The sequence below is a fragment of the Engystomops pustulosus genome, chromosome 10, assembly GCF_040894005.1.
Source record: "Engystomops pustulosus chromosome 10, aEngPut4.maternal, whole genome shotgun sequence".
Taxonomy (NCBI): Eukaryota; Metazoa; Chordata; class Amphibia; order Anura; family Leptodactylidae; genus Engystomops; species Engystomops pustulosus.
Genome location: NC_092420.1, coordinates 68479046 through 68501550, shown reverse-complemented (window position 1 = coordinate 68501550; position 22505 = coordinate 68479046). Strand labels below are relative to the sequence as shown.

The window sequence follows — 22505 nt, the reverse complement described above, 5'->3', positions numbered from 1 at the left end:
TTTGCCCAATTAGTGTCTTCAACCACTGAGTCACTGATTTGCTGAAGGGGTCACGTACCGACCAACAATCACAGAGACCCAGGACCCATATAGAAACCCACCATTGGATCTGAGACTAGATAAAGAAGAGAGTTAGTTTACAGGCAAATAAAAAAAACACTTTGATTTGGACGGCCCCTGTAACACACCTTGCTTATTAGTAAAAATTTAAAGGACATCTAACACCACATTTAGGTGTGGTAGACTGCCCCAAACCTTTGCTCGTTACCTTAGGGGTGACGGGGCACCGCTGCTGTCATGCGCTGTCTTCTATACAGAAATATGCACTTATAAACTTTATGCAAATGAGGCACTCGCCGTTTGGCTACCCAAGCGCCTCCTGGTTCCATCGAAACCTATTATATGCAAATCCCCCTCATCTTTGGCGCCGGCAGGAAATGCTGCAGATAGCCGGTGATGTCACACAGCTAATCTTGCGCATGCGTGGGAACTACCTTCCATGCTCAGTCAGCGAGAGAGAAGAGCTGGCGCGTGGCCGCAGACGAAGTAGCGTTTTATTTGTGCAGCCGCACTTTTCTGTCGCTGGCTGCGCATGGAAGGTAGCTCCCATGAGATTAGCAGACAGCCGTGTGACGCCACCAGCTGTCTGCAGCGCTCCCCACCAGTGCTGAAGATGAATAGAGATGAGGGCGCGTGCATATATTAGGTTCCGAACAGTGAGCACCTCTGGCTCATTTGCATAAAGTTTATAAGTGCATATTTCTGTATAGAAGACGTAGAAGAATACGTTTGGGGACAATCTACCACCCCTAAATGTGGTGGTAGATGTCCTTTAAGTATTAAACAATATACTGAAAGGGGAGATATTGTTTCTTTCGAGGAAACCTTATATATACTTATTGTACTCTCTTCTCGAGTCTAACCCTAAAGATTTAGAGATAAAAGACCATCCCTCTCGTAGACTGGAATTTAGTGCACTGAAAGAAACCATTAGCTGGGGACATGTGTTGGCCATTTGATATAGGTATTTTGTTCCCAGAGGCAATTGGACTTTCAATGCCCTGCCCTTCATAAGTATTGCAATTCAGACAAGAGTATCTTGCTTCAAATAGCACATAATAGCTCCTACGGAAATGTTTAGCCCTCATATAGATTTGTAACTTGGAGATAAAGTAAACTGACCTTTGTCAACCATGGTTTCCAGTCTCTCTACTAGGTCATAAACAAGTCTACATAATAATTCTATAATTCCACAGTTGTCCATACACAGCCCATGCTACACAGTAGTTGTCATTGGAATAATGGTCTTTTTTTTGGTCTTTCTATGATATTAGGGGAGTGCAGATCAGTCAACGCTTCATTTATCTTTATAGGACACCCAACGAGAGGCTGGAGATAGAGCACAGTAAATTTTAGATGATCTGTTGCTGTATTCATACTGGTCAGGAAATATTTAAAAGATGATCAAGACGTTGACAAATTCTAGCTTCATTTTCCCCAAAAAGCAGATAAGGGCCATGCGCCAGTTTGCTGTTGGACTTTCACTTTCTTTTAGGTGCAAACTGAAGAAGTGTCCGCGCCACATTTGTGTCACATGTGACCATATTGAGGCGCAGCTACACAAGCCTCCATGCGACATAAATTAGGGGCTGTTCCGGCACTCAATCGGACCGTGCACAGTCTGTCGTAGGCTAAAGTTACAGGTGCACTATACACAGGCAGAGCATTTTTACTGCAGTTTCCCACATCCTTAGTAAATGTGCCCCAATGTATGTCACTTCTATTGTGTGCGGACTGGCAGGTATGGGTGTTGTAATGTCCTGAAAAATGGGTCATCACTCAATTCAGCACCTTTAAAAGGAACCTGTCATCAGAAATTGACTTAATAAACCCCTACAGGTATGTTGTCAAGCAGCTGAGCAGTTTCTAGATGATGTTTCTTCCATGGCCTAGTGTGGCGGCATCATCCAGTAAATCAACTTTGAAGTGAGATGTAAATTGTTTTTTTTTAAGTCAAGTAGGCGGAGAGTTTAACATTGAAGTCAAGCTCTCTGTGCCTCTGAACACCTCCTCCCATGTGATGGCATCATCTAGTAGACTTCAGGAAATCAGATCAATGATGTCCCTGGACGCAGAACCATTAAATACAGTGAAGGGGGCATTTTATGGCAAGCAGAGCTGGACTTCAGTGTTAAACTCTCCGCCCCTGATTTTCTAAAAGCAATTTACATCTCACTTCAAAGTTGATTTTCTGGATGATGCCACCACACTCTCATGTTTTCTCTCATTTGTGAACTAAATAAAGATTTAAAGTTGAATTATGCTTTTTGGTGTAATTTTTTTTTTCTGACTTACAAACTTTTGGTTATCACACTGGGCTGTGAAAGAAACATGATCTAGAAGCTGTTCAACTCCTTGACAAAAAAATGGTAGTGGTTCTCTTTAAGCCTACATCACATTTAAGGCTGTGATTTCCCCCTGGGTATAAAGCTATCCAAGAATATAGCTTTCCAAGTGGAATCCTTTGCTGCCATTTACTGTCCAAAAGGAGCGTTTACATCTAAGATGTTAGTGTGCTATCTATTATGTTATGTCTGAAGTTAATGTAACTTTCCTGTAGAACCCCAGGTTTCAGATTAGTTGGAAGGTTCAGAATATTCCAGAACTTTCTGGACATTGGAAGGCTCTGTCAAAGGCTATGGGTCAGTCTCACTCTTGAGATACCAACAGAGAGATACATCCATGCTCCTAGCTTGCTGCAGAAGTAGCAGAGCCAACCTGGCTCCTGTTTCCAGCCTACTAACTTCTGGATCAAGGCTGAGGTGCTACTAAATTAGTTCTCCACAGTGGAATCATAACCACAGCCAACCAATTCATTGCCTTGTGTGTGCCTGCAGGAAGGACAGTTAAAGCCTGTTACCTGCTTATGTTCTGTGCCATTAACCCCTTCACGACTTGGCCTTTTTTAGTTTTTTCACTTCCATTTTTCACTCCCCACCTTCAAAAATCTATAACTTTTTTATTTTTCCACATAAAGAGCTGTGTTATGGCTTATTTTCTGCGTAACAAATTGCACTTTGCAGTGACGGTATTCAATATTCCATGGCGCGTACTGGGAAGCGGGAAAAAAATTACAAATGCAGTGAAAATGGTGAAAAAACACATTTGCAACACTTTCATGTGGGCTTGGATTTTACAGCTTTCACTGTGTGCCACAAATGACATGTCTAATTTATTCTTTGGGTCGGTACGATCACGTGGATACCAAATTTGTATAGGTTTTATAATGTTTTCATACATTTAAAAAAATTAAAACCTCCTGTACAAAATTTTTTTTTTGATTTTGCCAACTTCTGGCGGCAATAACTTTTTCATACTTTGGTGTACGGAGCTGTGGGTGGTGTCATTTTTTGCGACTTTTGATGTCGTTTTCATTGCTATCATTTTTAGGACTGTGCAACCTTTTGATCACTTTTTATAAATTTTTTTATATTTTCCAAAATGGCAAAAAAATGTCATTTTTGACTTTGGACGCTATTTTCCGTTACGAGGTTAAACGCAGTGAAAAACCGTAATTATATTTTGATAGATCGGACATTTTCGGACGCGGCGATACCTAATGTGTTTATGATTTTTACTGTTTATTAATATTAATATCAGTTCTAGGGAAAGGGGGGTGATTTGAATTTTTAGGTTTTTTTATTATAATTTTTTTTTTTTAAACTTTTTTTTACTTTTACTTTTACTATTTTTCAGACTCCCTAGGGTACTTTAACCCTAAGTTGTCTGATCGATCCTACCATATGCTGCCATACTGCAATATGGCAGTATATGGGGATTTTACTCCTCATTCATTACAATGTGCTGATAGCACATTGTAATGAATGGGTTAAAACGAGACTGCCTTCGTGAGACCCGAAGCTGTCATGGCAACGGATCACCGCTCCCCGTGACGTCATCGGGGAGCGGTGATCCACGGCAAGATGGCGCCCATGCGGCGCCATCTTTTTGGAGCCTCCGGCAGCATTGCCGGCGGCGATCTCCGTGAAAGCACCCGCGATCGGTGCTAGCACCGATCGCGGGTGTTGCCGGTAAGCCTTTGCTGCAATATGCAGCAAAGACTTACCGGCTATGGAGAGGGCTCGGCCCGCGAGCCCTCTCCATGTACCGGGACCCGGCGCGCGCCGTACTAGTACGGCGCGCGTCGGGAAGGGGTTAAAGAAACTCTGAGTTTTAGCATCCTTTATCACACACACACCAAGAGTACCCCAGGGGAATCCCTTCTTTATATTACAGCCTCTCCCTCTTCTTACATTTCGGTGATGGCCCTGATGGAAGTGGACGAGGCCTGTTCCTGGTGCTAGGCCGTAACTTCATCCAGCCACTCCGATCCCTGGTAATCCAGCTGCGCCCTCAGTGCAGTCAGGCTTTGCAGTTTGTCAAATAAGGTTTTCCTTAAAATGTGACAATGTACATCAGAATTTTACCTAAACCATGTAAAAAAAAAAAGCTGTCAACACAGAAAACAATACAAACATGGTCACTGATGCACTGAAAACCACCTATGAAGTCATTTGTGTAATATACATTGGGGAGAATTTATCATTACAATTTGTTTTTAAATTGGTCGTCTATGTGCAATTCCATTTTTGTTTTATCGGAATTCATCAAGCGTGTCTATGTACATTGTATTATTTCTTTTTTTTTTTTGGTTTGTCTCATAAAATTTTTTTTCGCAAAATGTTTGTTTTTTGGTGCACATGCCCCTCTAAGTAGCAATTGGTCTTGATAAATTTGGTAGTAGTTTTTGTCCTATTTCTATGCCAGGGGACGACTGGAGTCATTTTGCCCCAAAACATGCGTCTAAACTTAAATATGCACCAAATCAAAATTCATTTGGCTCAATGGAAAGTCGCAAAACAGCATTTGCACCACAGCTGCGCCAAAACAATGCCAAACAGACAAAAAACCCAAAGATAAACCCCCCCCCCCCCCCAATGATTTATAATCTAGGAACAGGTAGAGTTGATTATCTAGATAAAACATGAGATTGACTGAATTAGACTGAATGGACTGAATTATTTAAACATGGTTTTTTCTAGAAGGTGCTCGTGGTTCTGTGCATGTGATTACGCTCATCTTTGCTTGTTGTGCAGAATAAGGGTGCTGCCATGTCCTTGCCAGTGGAGATGTCTCCGGTTTGCAGATATGAAGAATTAATGGAATTGGAGCGAGGGAAGACTAATTTCCTCAATTGATGCCATATGGAACATAAGGACTTTTTCGGGCCCTACCCAAAATATCAAAGATGCAAGCCTAAAAGCTTGTTGGTGTTGACTTTTATTGTTGTAATTAAGATAAAAAATGGACAATCATAAAAAATATATATGATCAATACAATAAAAAGAGAGAAAACGGACAACGCGTTTCGCGCCCCAAACTGGGGACTGACCTGATGAAGCGCTAAGTTTGGGACGTGAAACACGTTGTCCGTTTTCTCTCTTTTTATTGTATTGATCATATATTTTTTTTTATGATTGGCCATTTTTATCTTAATTACAATAATATAAGTCAACACCAACAAGCTTTTAGGCTTGTATCTTTGATATTTTGGGTAGGGCCTCAAAAAGTCCTTATTTTCCATCTGGTATCAATTGAGGAAATTAGTCTTCCTTCTCTCCAGATCCATTAATTCTTCATACTTGCTAATTCTGTAGAGGCATTCTTTGCAGCAGTCACCTCATTTACATCACAATGGAGACAGACAGGATTATAATAGGAGTTGGTACTCCCCTTTAAGCTTTATGCAGAACCTCCATATTATTATAATTCTTATTACTAGCACTGTTATTATATCTATCGTAATTGCTGTTATTACTGTTAGAAATATTCTTAGTTATTTGTATGAAAAATTTGTACCAGGAAAATACAAAAAACACTGAAAATCCTGTTATAGTTGTTTAGGAAGTTAAAGAGAGCAATTTTGTTTCTGTAAATGTAATAATTTCCATATTATTATTCTTATTCTTTTATGTTATGGTGGCAGAAGGAACATACTGACCTATTGTTGCTGTATATTTTTCCTTTAGATAACTGCCTGTATAATGGCAGGTATGCAGCATGAGCCCCTCCGTGTACAGGTTGGGTTGTTATCTGCGCGCCAAACACTTGGCACGGAGATTTAAGATGATTTTCTTACTGAAGTGAACCGACTGCTGCGATAAAGAAAGACTTCCTGATTCCCATAGCAACCAAAACCATTTGTATATAATACCAGAGCAACCCCCAGTTGTACTATATGTCTCCGTACACAGAATAATCCTTTAAGAGATAGGAGGAGGGATTCATTATTTCTTATTGTGCTCACAAATCATTTTATATGTAGCTATTGATTTTATGTTGTATGTTCCTCTTTTAGAGGGATTTTAAAAAATTTGGAGAAAAGTGACCATTGGACCCAGTGGAGCTCAGCAAATTAGAATGAGATGCAGTACCCAATACAACCTATAGATAAGAGTGGTGCTGTGCTATGTTTATGTATTGACTGACTGCTGTCTAAACCAAAAGGGACATTGTCTTGAGACTTGTTACTGGATCTCAATCTGGGCTTGTGGTTGATTTTTGAGCGTCTCCAAAGTGAACGGACTCTTGTGACCACATCTGTTTATCCTAATTTCTTGCCCTCAGTCCTGTACTTCCAGTTTTCGGCAATGACTGTAAGTTTCGGCTAATGAATGGCTTCCTTGGACTTGTGGAGCACACAAGAAGTGACCTTTCATTGTCAATGGCAGTGATGCCCTACAGTAGGTCATGAGGGGGCCACTCATTGACTATAAACCCTAGAACTCCAGGCCACAATTCTGATTACACAATATATTGGACAGCAGCATGCTATGACTAAGGGCTTCTTTTCACCCAAAATGTGTCGGCCTATCTGCATGTATGTAATCACTTGTTTAATAAAACATTGAAGATTTTTTTAGACTAGTGCCGGAAGACCTTAAATTTTTCTTCATTGTAATAAAATAAAAGACATGGTGAGCACAAAGAATAAAGGGTGGAAACCAAGGCATCAAAGGAAAGAGACCAGGGTTTAGAAAAAAACTAAAATATTTAAGAAAAACACAGAAGATTAGGGAGATTAGGCAAAGTCTAGGAATTCTCATCACCACCATCTTCTGCTGTGAGTCAGGTGGGCTTCTCTGCCCGTAGTAATGCATGCAGTCCAGTTATACCACAAAAAAACATAGGACTCAATCCAAACTAGAGGAGGAGAGCAAGACCTCCAATGATGGGGAATGATTGGTCCACATTCAAGAAGTGTTGAAGAAGACCCTTCTTGGCCCTGTAACCTTTGACATTTAATGAGAAGCCAGTGTGTCCTCAATGCTGCATAATATTATGATTCTGGAGCCCACTTATCATATCCTTCTCAGCAAACTAGTATAAACATTATCTGTATACAAGGTCTCTGAGAACTGAGCACAATTAATTCACTTTTTCCCAGAATGTGCTGATGACCAATAGTTTTGCAGTATACTACTCACGCCCCTTTGATTACTCTTCTGTCTGTGATATTATGCATTTTGAGATATTAAACGAGAGAAGATCTTGACATACACTAAGAGACTGACGTGTGTCTTAGTTTTTATGTTAAATCATGAAAGGGTTAATTAGGACTCACCTTACAAAAGTCAAGAGGGCTGTTGGGGCCCTGCATAAAAAATCCCTATCACACCTCCAGGGAAATGGTCTCTCAACCTGTGAATTAAGGTCAAAACTGCGTCCCAGAACTTATGAATAATGGAACATTTTTTTAAAAAATGGAAAATTCCCATCAAAAGGGGAGGGGAGTGCCCTGATCAACACCAACGCAAATCTGCTACCACAGAATGGCAGAATCTATACCACCTGGACAATAACTTGTAATTCCGCTCCTGGCACAATCCTAAATATTTATGCATAAAATGACTACTGGGTGTGAACATTACCCTTCCCTTACCCCTTACTCTTCATACCTCCTGTTATATAAGATCTGCCTGTTGAGTTTTTATGAAAAATGCTCCAGTTTTGTTATTTTGGAATTAAATTGGAATTTTTTATACCAAAGAAATCTTAGGAGAAAAGTCTTCTTTAAGAACCGCTGCTTAGGCTGCCAGATAACGGAGAAAATAATTCATCCCTTTGGCATGCTTTGTATCAACTTGATATGGAAATCAGGCAAGTCTCAGGCAACCTTTCTCGAAAAAAAGTCCTGAAGCAGGAGGAAGGTTGGCACAGACCCCTCTCTGCCGACAAAGAACATGCAAAGCTGACATATAAAGAGGTTTATTTATAGAGCTTTCACAGCGCAAGCAAACATCCTGTATTCTCCTCCGAATACTGTAGAATATGTTACTGTTTTGAAGCCATGCACAGGGCTGTCAGCGACTATCAGTAAGTATTGTAGTAACTCTATTGTCCATCCGACCCGTGAGATTATTTTGCTACATCTTTGACTAAATCTGAATTGTGAATTATAGAATATAGAATATCATGAAAAACACAATGGGGCAGATTTACTTACCCGGTCCCGTCGCGATCCCGCGGTGCATTGTCCGACAAGGATTCAGGTCCGGTGTGATTCACTAAGATCGTGCGTCCGAGTTCTTGCATCCGTTGCTGCTGCGCCGAGGTCCGCCGGAGTTCACCTGCTTCTTCCTGGTCCATGTGAGTGCTTGATCTTGCGACACATTTCCTTTTTTAAATTCCGCGGTTTGTCCGAATTTTGTTGGATTGTCCGACGGCCATGCCCCCCGATTTCTGTCGCATGCAAGGCGGCGCCGATGCCCCACAATCCGATCATGTGCGCCAAAAACCTGGGGCAATTCAGGGCAAAAGAGAAATATTCAGGAAACCCGCCGAAAATGCGACGTTCAGACCCTTAGTAAATGAGCCCCAATGTATATAAATCAGTTGTGGAGTCAAATATAGAAGTAATAACATAAGTGGTTAAATATTTTAAGTAACATTTATTAATGCAATAAGAAACCTGCTGAGAAATGATATTCTTAAAGAACACTGACATTCTGATTAGAGGAAGCATTCGTCTTCTCAATGTAATTTAGCGGTGGTAACACTGTGCAGCACCGTATAGATTATTTACATGAGCGCAGGAGGTTTTCTTCTAGATTCTACAAACTAATATGATCAGTGTTTCATTTGGACTTTCCGTAATAGAGTTTACACTTGTGACTCCGGTTCATCTCATCTATTGGTTCGCTGTCTGATTTTTCTCTATGCAGAATGAGATTCATTTTAGCTCATTTACTTTGTTCTTCAGCCTGATGCTCGGGTCTTTTTATCACTTGCTATTCGATTTATATTTTAATAAGGAAAACTAAACTGTGTTTTTTAATCATTGGTCAGGAGAAAAAAATATCACGTCTGAGAAAATAATATTGACTAAAAATCTGTACACATTTTTGTCTTCATGGTTGCGGAATACAAACATACTCTTAGCTTTTCATATGGCGCTGGATATGCAACGTCCCTGCTAGAGATGAGCGAGTACTAAAATGCTCGGGTACTCGTTATTCGAGACGAACTTTTCCCGATGCTCGAGTGCTCGTCTCGAATAACGAGCCCCATTGAAGTCAATGGGAGACTCGAGCATTTTTCAAGGGGACCAAGGCTCTGCACAGGGAAGCTTGGCCAAACACCTGGGAACCTCAGAAAAGGATGGAAACACCACGGAAATGGACAGGAAACAGCAGGGGCAGCATGCATGGAAGCCTCTGAGGCTGCTTAATCGCACCATTATGCCAAAATTATGGGCAACAGCATGGCCATGACAGAGTGACCGAATGAGGCTAGATAGCATCTAAAACATCCAATAATTGACCCTGACACTATAGGGGACGGCATGCAGAGGCAGCGGCAGCAGCGGCAGGCTAGAGAGTGGCATGGCAACATACCCTAAATGGACTCAGGCTTCAAACCAATGGGTGGCAGAGAGGAACCAAAGGAGGTGAGCAAGAAGCGCTCAAATAATATCGGTACATGATAAAAATTTGCCAGTATATTTTGTGGATTACACAGCAGGGTGGCGACAAAGTTAACATGGAAGCCATGAAAACAATCCAAAATTCTGCCTGACACAGCTCGTTTAATAAGGGGACCATGTATGGAGGCAGTGAACTAGTAGTAGATTAAAGGTGCTGCAGTTAAAACTATGTTAGTTGGATCTTGGCATGGAGCTGGCGCTCCGCTGCCAGGCGAGCTTTCGCCAATCCAAGCCCCTGTCTCTAGGCTACTCCCCAAACAGCACTTCTAAGAACCTTTTGTATAAGATCAAGTGTAGTAGCGTTCTTATAAGTTTAGGATATGGCGGGTGAGGGGAATGTAAACAGATGCGCAAGAAGCGCTGAAATAATATTGGTAAATGATAAAAGTTTGCCAGTATATTTTGTGGATTACACAGCAGGGTGGCGACAAAGTTAACAAGTTTGTTGTGGAAGCCATGAAAACAACCCAAAATTCTGCCTGACACAGCTCGTTTGATAAGGGGACCATGTATGCCTACAGTTCATGCCAGTCGCTGCACTGGCTGCCAGTCTCCTTTCGAATACAGTTTAAAATAATAACCCTCATCCATAAAGCTCTGTATAATGCTGCACCCCCCTACCTCTCCTCTCTTATCTCAGTCTATCGCCCAACCCGTGCTCTTAGATCCGCCAGTGATCTTAGATTAACCTCTACCCTAGTGCGGACCTCCCACTCGCGTCTCCAAGACTTCTCTAGAGCTGCACCAATTCTATGGAATGCTCTGCCCCGGACTATCAGACTAATACCTAACCTCCAAAGTTTCAAACGTGCTCTTAAAACCCATTTCTTTAGGCAAGCCTATAACACTCATTAACTGCATGAAGTTTTAACTCTTCTACTAACCCGTCCTGTGTCGTCCTCCCATCTGTTATCCAGCAACCAACAGGCACCAGACATCTCTGCAGTCCCATTCACCCTGGACCTGGTATATAAGATGACGGCTGAGTGGTTCAAGCGACAGCAATTCCATTTATTATATTTTGTTCTATTCCCTAAGAAGAATGGCTTGACCATTAAATATACTTATACCTCGTGTTACCCCATCATCTTCATAAACCGTAAGCTCTGACGAGCAGGGACCTCACTCCTGTTGTTCCATACAAATGTTGTGCTCTGTTATATTACATTTGTATTTGTTTCCTATGACTTGTAAAGCGCTACGGAATATGATGGCGCTATATAAATAAAGATTATTATTATTATTATTATTATTATGGAGGCAGTGAACTAGTAGTAGATTAAAGGTGCTGCAGTTAAAACTATGTTAGTTGGATCTTGGGATGGAGCTGGCGCTCCGCTGCCAGGCGAGCTTTCGCCAATCCAAGCCCCTGTCTCTAGGCTACTCCCCAAACAGCACTTCTAAGAACCTTTTGTATAAGATCAAGTGTAGTAGCGTTCTTATAAGTTTGGGATATGGCGGGTGAGGGGAATGTAAACAGATGCGCAAGAAGTGCTGAAATAATATCGGTAAATGATAAAAGTTTGCCAATATATTTTGTGGATTACACAGCAGGGTGGCGACAAAGTTAACAAGTTTGATGTGGAATGGCCTGTAATAGCTCTTGGGCGGTGTGCCTTTTATCGCCTAGGCTCAGCAGTTTGAGCACCGCCTGCTGTCGCTTAGCGACGGCACTGCTGCTGTGCCTAGAGCTACCGACTGATGGCGCCATGCCCACGGATGGTAATTCGGAGGAGGAGGAGGTGGAGGAGGGGTGGGAGGAGGAGGAGGTATAGTAGGCCTTTGAGACCTGGACCGAGGTAGGCCCCGCAATCCTCGGCGTCGCCAGTATATGACCAGCCCCAGGGTCAGACTCGGTCCCAGCCTCCACCAAGTTAAGTGTAGTAGCGTTCTTATAAGTGTGGGATATGGCGGGTGAGGGGAATGTAAACAGATGCGCAAGGAGCGCTGAAATAATATCCGTAAATGGTAAAAGTTTGGCAGTATATTTTGTGGATTACACAGCAGTGTAATCAACAGATGCGCAAGAAGCGCTGAAAAAATATCGGTTAATCATAAAAGTTTGCCAGTATATTTTGTGGATAACACAGCAGGGTGGCGACAAAGTTAACAACTTTGATGTGGAATCCATGAAAACAACCCAAATTTCTGCCTGACACAGCTCGTTTGATAAGGGGACGATGTATGGAGGCAGCTATATGGACGACTTTTGGAGGTAGCATTGGAGACAACGTGTGGAGGCTGCTATGGAGACAATTTAATTTGGATAGTGCCTGTATGTGGCAGTCCAAAAAAGTTTTCAAACCAGAGGAGCAGGTAGGTGGCCCTCCAGAAAAATTGAATAGATTGAGTGCCTGTATGTGGCAGTCCCAAAAATTGTTTAAAACAGAAGACCGGGTAGGTGGCCCTCCAGAAAAATTAAATGCATAAAGTACTATAGCTAGAGCCAGTGGGCCCTGTCAAAAAATAGCCAGTATCCTCTGCTTTAGTGTACAAAGAGGAGGAGAAGGAGGAAAATGAGGAGGAGGAGGAGTGCATAAATTATTCAGGTTGAGCTTCCTTCACCTGGTGGAGATTGGAAATTATGAGAAATCCAGGCTTTATTCATCTTAATAAGCGTCAGCCTGTCAGCGCTGTCAGTCGACAGGCGTGTACGCTTATCGGTGATGATGCCACCAGCTGCACTGAAAACCCGCTCAGACAACACGCTAGCGGTAGGGCAGGCAAGAACCTCCAAGGCGTACAGCGTCAGTTCGTGCCACATGTCCAGCTTTGAAACCCAGTAGTTGTAGGGAGCTGTGTGATCATTTAGGACGATGGTATGGTCAGCTACGTACTCCCTCACCATCTTTCTGTAAAGATCAGCCCTACTCTGCCGAGACTGGGGACAGGTGACAGTGTCTTGCTGGGGTGACATAAAGCTGGCAAAATTTTTTAAATGGGTGTGGGCACAATCAAAAACGGTTTCAGATGTACAAAAATAAAAAGTTTTTTAATGGATTCTAAAATGTGACCAACATTGAGTACAATTATAATGAATAGTGTGACCACATCTACGTACAAATCATGTAAAGATCTTAGTATAGATATAGGAGCTTAGTTCGACCTTATCTATATGTGTATTTCATTAACAGGATTCCTTTAGAGCTTTGTAGACAATTTCTAATACTTCTGATACTTTGAGACAATATGACAGTTGGTTCTCTAAAAATAATAATAATAATAGTAATAGTAATAGTAGTAGTCCTGTACACAGTGGGGAGTCCTATATTTCTATAATGTCCCAATAAAAAGATTCATAGAGATGAAAAAATATATAGCTGAAAAATTCATACAGATGAAAAAATTCATAAAAATAAAAATTCATAAGAAAATTGCATGCAATAAAAAATGAGAATAGAAAATGAAAAATAAATAGTTAAAAACAAATTTATCTGAGAGTAAATTGGTATCCAGGAGGTTTTTAGGTTGCACAAAGTGTAGGGCCCTACACTTGTGTAGACTCTTACAGCTATTTGCAAAAATGGGATGTTTAAAATCACTCACAGTTGGTTGGTCATATGCGTCTTTCTCTCTGTTTGAATTGGAAATGTTCAATATTGTGGAGGTTTTAGTAGTCGTTTTTAATATGCGATGGCGTCCTCCACGTGCAGCGGCACTTGTGTGCGTCCTCCGGGAGCGCTTCCACGGGAAACAGGTTCGTATGTTTCACACTCCTCAATCTCCTCCTTTTCACGGTGTGGATTCTGCGACTGTTGGATGCCACGGAGGATGCCGCGCTTGAGAGCATACAACGTTCCAAACGATAGGCTCGAGCCCACCCACGACTCGTAGGTGAAGGTTTTCTTGTATTTCTATCGAGGGTGGTGTAATGGATCCAATTGTGAGAATGTTTAGGTCCTGTAAGAGTCCAGTGATTTGTGGATGGTGGCTAGACGCGTTTCAAAGCGCAGTGCTTCTTCCTCAGTAGCCTTGCAATTGTAAAACCTCCTCATTGTTGTGTGTGGTTAAATATCCATTTTGGATTAGACATTAGCTGGTCCGGATCCGTGTGCGATGGATCGGACTATAGAAAACCAGACCTGGACCAATTTCCTTATACTCTCTTAAAGCAGCATATGCTCATGGTGTATGTGTCAGAGCGAGTCTTAGCAGCACACGGACAAATTCTAATCATAGTGAAAGTATACATAAACCCAAATAATGGAAAAATTAATCGGAAAACATGGAAATGGAAATAGAGAATAGAATAGAATCAGAAGATCTCTGCTCTTGGATATAAGTTTTTGAATATATATTTTATAAAAATCCTTATCAGTAAAGTTGAGTGACTATGAAATATATATCTCATTTTATTCAAAAGTGAGTTCAGTAATGTGTATATTACATCTTATTCAGGATTAGGGATGGGGGAGGCCGGAAGATGGCCACATGTGCTGGTATACAGCCGGACTAACGTGGCTAAAGTTGCGGCTGCCTCCTTCCAATGCTTATATATTCCAATTTATAAAAAACCAAAAATTTCCATTTCTGCATTAAGGCCCATAGGTAACATTGTTTCAAATGTAAAGATATATCTTGATTCTATCCTGGACATTTTGGCAATAAAATTTCCACCTCTCCAGTCCTTTTTGATAGACTGTATGGCACAAAACTTTACCCCTGTTATATCCATGTTATGGGCTATTTTAAAGTGTTTCGATAAAGAATGGGTCTCTAATCCTTTTTTGATATTTCTTAAATGTTCTGAGATTCTTTCCCTTAGGGGCCTGATTGTCCTCCCTATGTACTGTTTTTTGCAAGGGCAGGTTATTATATAGATTACCCCGCTGCTATTGCAGGTGAGGAATTCGTTTATGTTATGTACCAATTTATTACTGCATGATATAATTTGTTGAGTGCGTTTTTGAAAAGAAGTTTTTTTGCAGCAGATGCAATCACCACATCTGAAAAAACCTTTTAAATTTAACCAAGTTTCATTCGATGTTTTTGGTTTGGTTTTTACGGATGGAGCTATTTGTGAACCTAGGTTGGGGGCCTTAGTATAGATTATGGGTGGTTTGTTAGGTAGGATTGAATAAAGAGTTTTGTCATTCTTTAGAATGTCCCAATGTTTAATGATTATATTTTGTAGTTTTTTTTGTTGTGTATTGAACGGTAGAACTATTTTACTCTGGTTTGCTTGTATGGCACTGGTAACTTGTGAATTTTCTAAGGATGTAGTTCCTTCTAAAGATGTAATTTTTTCTGCAGGTGTGATTCTTTCTTTTATCAGATCATCTCTATTTAAATGTCTAGCTTTCTGTAAGGCTGGTGCTAGAGTTGCAGTGGTATAGCTTTTTTCTTGAAACTGTATCGTTAGTCTGTTAGCCTCCTCTTCAAACTTATCGATTGTTGTACAGTTTCTTCTCAAGTGTCTGTACTGGCCAAAAGGTACATTTTCTAGCCATCTAGGAAGATGGCAGCTATATTTGGATATGTAACTATTTTTGGATGTTGGTTTTGTGTATGTGCTGCATTCTAATTTATTATCTATTATGTCTATCTGTAAATCTAAAAATTCGACCTGTGTTCTGCTTATGTTCGGGGAAAATCGTAAATTAAATATATTATTATTAATTAGTGAGATAAAATTCTTTAATTCCAATTCACTTTTGTCCCAGATTAAGATGACGTCATCAATATACCGGTGCCAGAGCACCAGGCCGTCGCCAAGCCTGCTATCTATGGTCAGTTCTTCCCAGTAAGCCATGAATAAATTGGCGTAGCTTGGCGCGAACCTGGTGCCCATGGCAGTACCGGATATTTGTAGGTAAAACTCCCCTTCAAAGTAAAAATAATTGTGTTCTAAAATAAAACGGATACAGTCTAACAAAAAGTCAATCTGTTCGTGTCTTATGTCTCCCGTTCCTCTCAAGTGATGTTCAACCGCTTTGATCCCTGTCTCATGTTGTATACATGTATACAGGGAGCTTACATCTAATGTCGCCATAATCCAATTTTGTTTCCAATCTAAATTTTCCAATATTCTTATAATTTGGGTGGTATCTTTTAAATAACTTTTTGTTTTCTTTACATAGTCTTGAAGGAAATGATCTATATATTGAGAGAGGTTGGCTGTTAGGGATCCTATCCCTGAAACTATAGGTCTTCCGGGGGGCTTTGACTTATCCTTATGGATTTTCGGCAAACAGTAAAAGACCGGTATCCTGTAGTGTCTCTGTAAAATGTGGTTGTATTCTTTTTCTGTTATGATTTGCATTGAGAAAGCTTCCTCTACGAGATTATTTAGTTGTTTTGTGTAAAGGTCAGTAAGGTAAAGGTCAATTAAATAATCTCGTAGAGGAAGCTTTCTCAATGCAAATCATAACAGAAAAAGAATACAACCACATTTTACAGAGACACTACAGGATACCGGTCTTTTACTGTTTGCCTAAAATCCATAAGGATAAGTCAAAGCCCCCCGGAAGACCTATAGTTTCAGGGATAGGATCCCTAACAGCCAACCTCTCTCAATATATAGATCATTTCCTTCAAGACTATGTAAAGAAAACAAAAAGTTATTTAAAAGATACCACCCAAATTATAAGAATATTGGAAAATTTAGATTGGAAACAAAATTGGATTATGGCGACATTAGATGTAAGCTCCCTGTATACATGTATACAACATGAGACAGGGATCAAAGCGGTTGAACATCACTTGAGAGGAACGGGAGACATAAGACACGAACAGATTGACTTTTTGTTAGACTGTATCCGTTTTATTTTAGAACACAATTATTTTTACTTTGAAGGGGAGTTTTACCTACAAATATCCGGTACTGCCATGGGCACCAGGTTCGCGCCAAGCTACGCCAATTTATTCATGGCTTACTGGGAAGAACTGACCATAGATAGCAGGCTTGGCGACGGCCTGGTGCTCTGGCACCGGTATATTGATGACGTCATCTTAATCTGGGACAAAAGTGAATTGGAATTAAAGAATTTTATCTCACTAATTAATAATAATATATTTAATTTACGATTTTCCCCGAACATAAGCAGAACACAGGTCGAATTTTTAGATTTACAGATAGACATAATAGATAATAAATTAGAATGCAGCACATACACAAAACCAACATCCAAAAATAGTTACATATCCAAATATAGCTGCCATCTTCCTAGATGGCTAGAAAATGTACCTTTTGGCCAGTACAGACACTTGAGAAGAAACTGTACAACAATCGATAAGTTTGAAGAGGAGGCTAACAGACTAACGATACAGTTTCAAGAAAAAAGCTATACCACTGCAACTCTAGCACCAGCCTTACAGAAAGCTAGACATTTAAATAGAGATGATCTGATAAAAGAAAGAATCACACCTGCAGAAAAAATTACATCTTTAGAAGGAACTACATCCTTAGAAAATTCACAAGTTACCAGTGCCATACAAGCAAACCAGAGTAAAATAGTTCTACCGTTCAATACACAACAAAAAAAACTACAAAATATAATCATTAAACATTGGGACATTCTAAAGAATGACAAAACTCTTTATTCAATCCTACCTAACAAACCACCCATAATCTATACTAAGGCCCCCAACCTAGGTTCACAAATAGCTCCATCCGTAAAAACCAAACCAAAAACATCGAATGAAACTTGGTTAAATTTAAAAGGTTTTTTCAGATGTGGTGATTGCATCTGCTGCAAAAAAACTTCTTTTCAAAAACGCACTCAACAAATTATATCATGCAGTAATAAATTGGTACATAACATAAACGAATTCCTCACCTGCAATAGCAGCGGGGTAATCTATATAATAACCTGCCCTTGCAAAAAACAGTACATAGGGAGGACAATCAGGCCCCTAAGGGAAAGAATCTCAGAACATTTAAGAAATATCAAAAAAGGATTAGAGACCCATTCTTTATCGAAACACTTTAAAATAGCCCATAACATGGATATAACAGGGGTAAAGTTTTGTGCCATACAGTCTATCAAAAAGGACTGGAGAGGTGGAAATTTTATTGCCAAAATGTCCAGGATAGAATCAAGATATATCTTTACATTTGAAACAATGTTACCTATGGGCCTTAATGCAGAAATGGAAATTTTTGGTTTTTTATAAATTGGAATATATAAGCATTGGAAGGAGGCAGCCGCAACTTTAGCCACGTTAGTCCGGCTGTATACCAGCACATGTGGCCATCTTCCGGCCTCCCCCATCCCTAATCCTGAATAAGATGTAATATACACATTACTGAACTCACTTTTGAATAAAATGAGATATATATTTCATAGTCACTCAACTTTACTGATAAGGATTTTTATAAAATATATATTCAAAAACTTATATCCAAGAGCAGAGATCTTCTGATTCTATTCTATTCTCTATTTCCATTTCCATGTTTTCCGATTAATTTTTCCATTATTTGGGTTTATGTATACTTTCACTATGATTAGAATTTGTCCGTGTGCTGCTAAGACTCGCTCTGACACATACACCATGAGCATATGCTGCTTTAAGAGAGTATAAGGAAATTGGTCCAGGTCTGGTTTTCTATAGTCCGATCCATCGCACACGGATCCGGACCAGCTAATGTCTAATCCAAAATGGATATTTAACCACACACAACAATGAGGAGGTTTTACAATTGCAAGGCTACTGAGGAAGAAGCACTGCGCTTTGAAACGCGTCTAGCCACCATCCACAAATCACTGGACTCTTACAGGACCTAAACATTCTCACAATTGGATCCATTACACCACCCTCGATAGAAATACAAGAAAACCTTCACCTACGAGTCGTGGGTGGGCTCGAGCCTATCGTTTGGAACGTTCTCAAGCGCGGCATCCTCCGTGGCATCCAACAGTCACAGAATCCACACCGTGAAAAGGAGGAGATTGAGGAGTGTGAAACATACGAACCTGTTTCCCGTGGAAGCGCTCCCGGAGGACGCACACAAGTGCCGCTGCACGTGGAGGACGCCATCGCATATTAAAAACGACTACTAAAACCTCCACAATATTGAACATTTCCAATTCAAACAGAGAGAAAGACGCATATGACCAACAAACTGTGAGTGATTTTAAACATCCCATTTTTGCAAATAGCTGTAAGAGTCTACACAAGTGTAGGGCCCTACACTTTGTGCAACCTAAAAACCTCCTGGATACCAATTTACTCTCAGATAAATTTGTTTTTAACTATTTATTTTTCATTTTCTATTCTCATTTTTTATTGCATGCAATTTTCTTATGAATTTTTATTTTTATGAATTTTTTCATCTGTATGAATTTTTCAGCTATATATTTTTTCATCTCTATGAATCTTTTTATTGGGACATTATAGAAATATAGGACTCCCCACTGTGTACAGGACTACTACTATTACTATTACTATTATTATTATTATTTTTAGAGAACCAACTGTCATATTGTCTCAAAGTATCAGAAGTATTAGAAATTGTCTACAAAGCTCTAAAGGAATCCTGTTAATGAAATACACATATAGATAAGGTCGAACTAAGCTCCTATATCTATACTAAGATCTTTACATGATTTGTACGTAGATGTGGTCACACTATTCATTATAATTGTACTCAATGTTGGTCACATTTTAGAATCCATTAAAAAACTTTTTATTTTTGTACATCTGAAACCGTTTTTGATTGTGCCCACACCCATTTAAAAGATTGCTCTATTTTTCCCCGGTCTCAGTCGGTGTTGAGACCTATTGTGGATGCACTCAGACTCGGTCTAACAGAGATTGATAAGTGCCACCATAACCTTGATCTAAAGCTGGCAAAAGCCTTGTAAAGCGTACCCTTGCCAGTGCTGGACAAGCTGCCTGCTCGCCTACTCTCCCTCGCTACTTGTCCCGCAGAACTACGCACTCTGCCGCTAGCGCTGTCAGAAGGGAAATAGTGTTTCAGCTTGTGCACCAGGGCCTGCTGGTATTCATGCATTCTCACACTCCTTTCCTCTACAGGGATGAGACTGGAAAGATTTTGCTTGTACCGTGGGTCCAGGAGAGTGAATACCCAGTAATCGGTGCTGGAATAAATTCTTTGAACGCGAGGGTCACGGGATAGGCAGCCTAGCATGAAATCTGCCATATGCGCCAGAGTCCCAACGCGCAAGAATTCACTCCCCTCACTGGCCTGACTGCCCATTTCCTCCTCCTCCAACTCCTCCAACTCCTCTTCTTCTGCCCATACACGCTGAACAGTGAAGGACTGAACAATGGTCCCCTCTTGTGTCTCGCCAACATTCTCCTCCTCTTCCTCCTCATCCTCCTCCACCTCCTCCGATATGCGCTGAGAAACAGACCTGAGGGTGCTTTGGCTATCAACAAGGGAATCTTCTTCCCCCGTCTCTTGTGACGAGCGCAAAGCTTCCGACTTCATGCTGATCAGAGAGTTTTTCAACAGGCCAAGCAGCGGGATGGTGAGGCTGATGATGGCGGCATCGCCACTGACCATCTGTGTTGACTCCTCGAAGTTACTCAGCACCTGACAGATATCAGACATCCACGTCCACTCCTCATTGTAGACTTGAGGAAGCTGACTGACCTGACTACCAGTTCTGGTGGAAGTTGACATCTGGCAGTCTACAATCGCTCTGCGCTGCTGGTAAACTCTGGATAACATGGTTAATGTTGAATTCCACCTCGTGGGCACGTCGCACAACAGTCGGTGAGCGGGCAGTTGGAGGCGGCGCTGCGCTGCCCTGAGAGTGGCAGCATCTGTGCTGGACTTCCTGAAATGCGCACAGATGCGGCACACCTTCGTTAGCAAATCAGACAGATTGGGGTAACGCTGAACTATGAGATTTAACACATGGGCCAGGCATGGCACATGTGTCAGTCTGCCGAGTTGCAGAGCCGCCACCAGGTTACAGCCGTTGTCACACACAACCATGCCTGGCTTCAGGTTCAGCGGTGCCAGCCACAGATCAGTCTGCGCCGTGATGCCCTGTAATAGTTCGTGGGCGGTGTGCCTTTTATTGCCTAGGCTCAGCAGTTTGAGCACCGCCTGCTGTCGCTTAGCGACGGCACTGCTGCTGTGCCTAGAGCTAGCGACTGATGGCGCCATGCCCACGGATGGTAGTTCGGAGGAGGAGGTGGAGGAGGGGTGGGAGGAGGAGGAGGCATAGTAGGCCTGAAAGACCCGGGAAAAGTAGTGGTGGCTGGGGACCGAATACCGAGGGGCGGCCGCCGCCATGAGGTTGCGAAAGGCCTCGGTCTCTACTAGCCTATAGTGCAGCATCTCCAGGCTAAGCAATCTGGAGATGTGGACATTAAGGGCTTGGGCGTGCGGGTGGGTTGCACTATATTTCCTTTTCCGCTCCAGCGTCTTGGGTATGGAGAGCTGAACGCTGGTGGATGCTGTGGAGGATCGTGGAGGCGACGATGGGGTTTTTGTGCCAGGGTCCTGGGCAGGGGGCTGACTATCAGCTGATACAGGGGAAGGAGCAGTGGTGTGCACGGCCGGAGGTGAACGGGCTTGGTGCCACTGAGTGGGGTGTTTAGCATTCATATGCCTGCGCATACTGGTGGTAGTTAAGCTAGTAGTGGTGGAACCCCTGCTGATCCTGGTTTGGCAAAGGTTGCACACCACAGTCCGTCGGTCATCCGGTGTTTCCTTAAAGAACCTCCAGACTTCTGAAAATCTAGCCCTCGCCGCGGGAGCCCTCGCCACGGGAGCTTCACTACGTGACACATTTGGCGCTGATGCACTAGCTCTGGCTCTGCCTCTCCGTCTGGCCCCACCACTGCCTCTTCCAACCTGTTCTGGTCGAGGACTCTCCTCCGTCTCAGAAGCACTGTGTTCACCCGGCCTCTCAACCCAGCTTGGGTCTGTCACCTCATCATCCTCCGATCCCTCAGTCTGCTCCCCCTCGGACTTCCTGCCCTGACAACAACTTCACCACTGTCTGACAACCGTGTCTCCTCATCGTCGGACACCTCTTTACACACTTCTTCCACTACGTCAAGAAGGTCATCATCACCCACAGACTGCGACTGGTGGAAAACCTGGGCATCGGAAAATTGCTCAGCAGCAACCGGACAAGTGGTTTGTGACTGTGGGAAGGGTCCAGAAAACAGTTCCTCAGAGTATGCCGGTTCAAATGCCAAATTTTCCTGGGAGGGGGCAGACTGGGGGGGAGGAGGCTGAGGTGCAGGAGCTGGAGGAGTGCCGATTTCGGTGACATGGGTGGACTGCGTGGAAGACTGACTGGTGGACAAATTGCTCAAAGCATTGTCGGCAATCCACGACATCACCTGTTCGCACTGTTCTGGCCTCAACAGTGCTCTACCACGAGTCCCAGTAACTTCAGACATGAACCTAGGGAGTGTAGCTCTGCGACGTTCCCCTGCTCCCTCATCAGCAGGTGGTGTCTCACCCCGCCCAGGACCACGGCCTCTGACCCCTGCAGTAGTTGGACGCCCACGTCCCCGCCCTCGTCCT

At 42.0% G+C, this 22505-nt stretch overlaps 1 protein-coding gene and 1 long non-coding RNA gene across 4 annotated transcripts in view; one reads left to right on the top strand and one right to left on the bottom strand.

Moving 5' to 3' along the window:
* LOC140105067 (uncharacterized) overlaps positions 1–22505 on the top strand; it is a 90153-nt gene that overhangs the window by 4908 nt on the left and 62740 nt on the right. The window contains exon 1 of one of the 3 annotated variants that reach the window (XM_072128959.1): positions 8300–8436. The exons of the other annotated variants lie outside the window; for them this stretch is intronic. Within the exon in view, the coding sequence (XP_071985060.1) occupies positions 8411–8436 (26 nt within the window). The 5' untranslated portion in view covers positions 8300–8410. Of the gene's footprint in view, positions 1–8299; positions 8437–22505 lie in introns of those variants that run through there. 3 annotated transcript variants of the gene reach the window in all.
* LOC140104023 (uncharacterized) lies at positions 4264–6162 on the bottom strand. Its single transcript, XR_011850229.1, has 2 exons — positions 6062–6162; positions 4264–4487 (listed from the first exon to the last, which is right to left on the bottom strand). It is a non-coding gene; the product is annotated as an uncharacterized lncRNA (long non-coding RNA).